We start from the raw sequence: 1,441 nt of genomic DNA on the forward strand, positions 1-1,441 counted from the left end.
GGTGCCAGGGGCTCCACCAGGTGCCAGGGGCTCCACCAGGTGCCAGGGGCTCCAGCCGGTGCCAGGGGCTCCAGCTGGTGCCAAGGGCTCCACCCGGCCGGTTCTGCTCAGCCCAAACAGCAGCTCCTCCAGCAGAAACCTTCTGTCTGCTGACTCAGCAATGTTTTTCTGGAAGCCATCATCAACAAAAATCAGATTTGATCAAGTTTCCATTTTTAATCTGAATTACTGAATTAAATGAACTTTTTATTCATGGAGATGAACTTTGTTCATGTTTCCAGTTGGAGAGAGTAAAACCAAACATTTAAACCTTCCTGTTAAATGAGACAATTAGAAACTAAACTTTGTTCTTCAGGAGAATTATGACTTTTACAAAACTATAAAAACAATCAGTTATGAACCCAGAGTAAACTCAGACGTTATAAAATAATGAAGCTGATAAAAAGTCAGAATCTTTCTGAGATAAATGAACATTTAAATAAATCCAGTTTCAGTTACAGCGGCGCTGAAACGATTCAGTTTTTATAAAACATGAAGGCAGCAGAACCTGAAAACATTTTACAGATTACTGAGCTGCTGCTTCTTTCACGCGTTGACAGCAAACGTTTGGATCGGAGTCTGAAGCTGCAGCAGCTGCAGCAGGTCCTGCAGCAGTCGCAGGTTTTCCTCCCAGTTTGCAGGCCAGAAAGAAGCTGCAGCAGCAGAAAGCAGGTTTCTAGCAGCGATGCTGTGGATCCAGTAAACCTCGGCTCGGCTCGGCGCTGCAGTCGGAGGAGAAGACTCTCTCTGCTCTCAGCATGTAGCTGCAGCTGCATTCCTGCTGCTGCAGTCGGTGTCCATCTTTGCCACCAGCAGCCTCAGAGCGTCTCCTGCTGAGCGGATCAGCTCTCTGCCTCTGAAAGCAGCCGGCAGCCGGTTAGGAAGCTGCTAAACTGTTAGCATCAACATGGCGAATGCAGCTGTTGGGTCTTACATGCTGTATTCCATGCCGACCAGGCTGGTGCCGTTGACGGCCAGGATCCGATCGCCGGTCCTCAGCTTCCCACAGCGAGCCGCCGGAGAGTCGGGAACCACCGACTTCACGTAGATGCCGCTCATTCTCAGCACCGTTTGCTGCAACAATGCAGAATAAAGATGGCGTTCTGATGTAGAGACGCTGAGCAGAGATTACTGTCCTGGTGTCTCACCTTCCCGTCCACCAGGGCCAGTCCCAGGCCGTGGGGCCCTCTGTGGATCTCCACTGTGAACACTTCCTCTCTGTCTTCTTCTGCTGCCGCGTCTCCCAGCTCCACATCGCCGCTCCCACCGACTGCACAAAGCAGAGAGGACAGCTGGAGACGACATGTCCTCCTGCAGACGTCCAGGAGTGCTTTGTGTCTCGTGTCCAGATGTTGGACAGTCAGTGAATTAAAGTTACCAGATTCACTGGATTCAGATCAAA

General features: G+C 50.5%; 1 protein-coding gene across 2 annotated transcripts in view; it reads right to left on the minus strand.

Annotated features, from left to right (window-relative positions):
* Nucleotides 1–191: 191 nt before the first annotated feature.
* The window catches only part of radil2a (Ras association and DIL domains 2a), a 22,094-nt gene continuing 20,844 nt past the window's right edge, over nucleotides 192–1,441 (minus strand). For both annotated transcript variants that reach the window (XM_007573838.2, XM_016661698.1), the window contains 3 exons: nucleotides 1,188–1,309; nucleotides 974–1,113; nucleotides 192–895 (listed from right to left, as the gene is read on the minus strand). In XM_007573838.2, coding sequence (XP_007573900.1) covers nucleotides 793–895; nucleotides 974–1,113; nucleotides 1,188–1,309 — 365 coding nt within the window. In that variant the 3' untranslated portion in view covers nucleotides 192–792. The remainder of the gene's footprint in view (nucleotides 896–973; nucleotides 1,114–1,187; nucleotides 1,310–1,441) is intronic.

This window comes from Poecilia formosa, unplaced genomic scaffold (genome assembly GCF_000485575.1).
Source record: "Poecilia formosa unplaced genomic scaffold, Poecilia_formosa-5.1.2 Scaffold339, whole genome shotgun sequence".
NCBI classification, from domain to species: Eukaryota; Metazoa; Chordata; class Actinopteri; order Cyprinodontiformes; family Poeciliidae; genus Poecilia; species Poecilia formosa.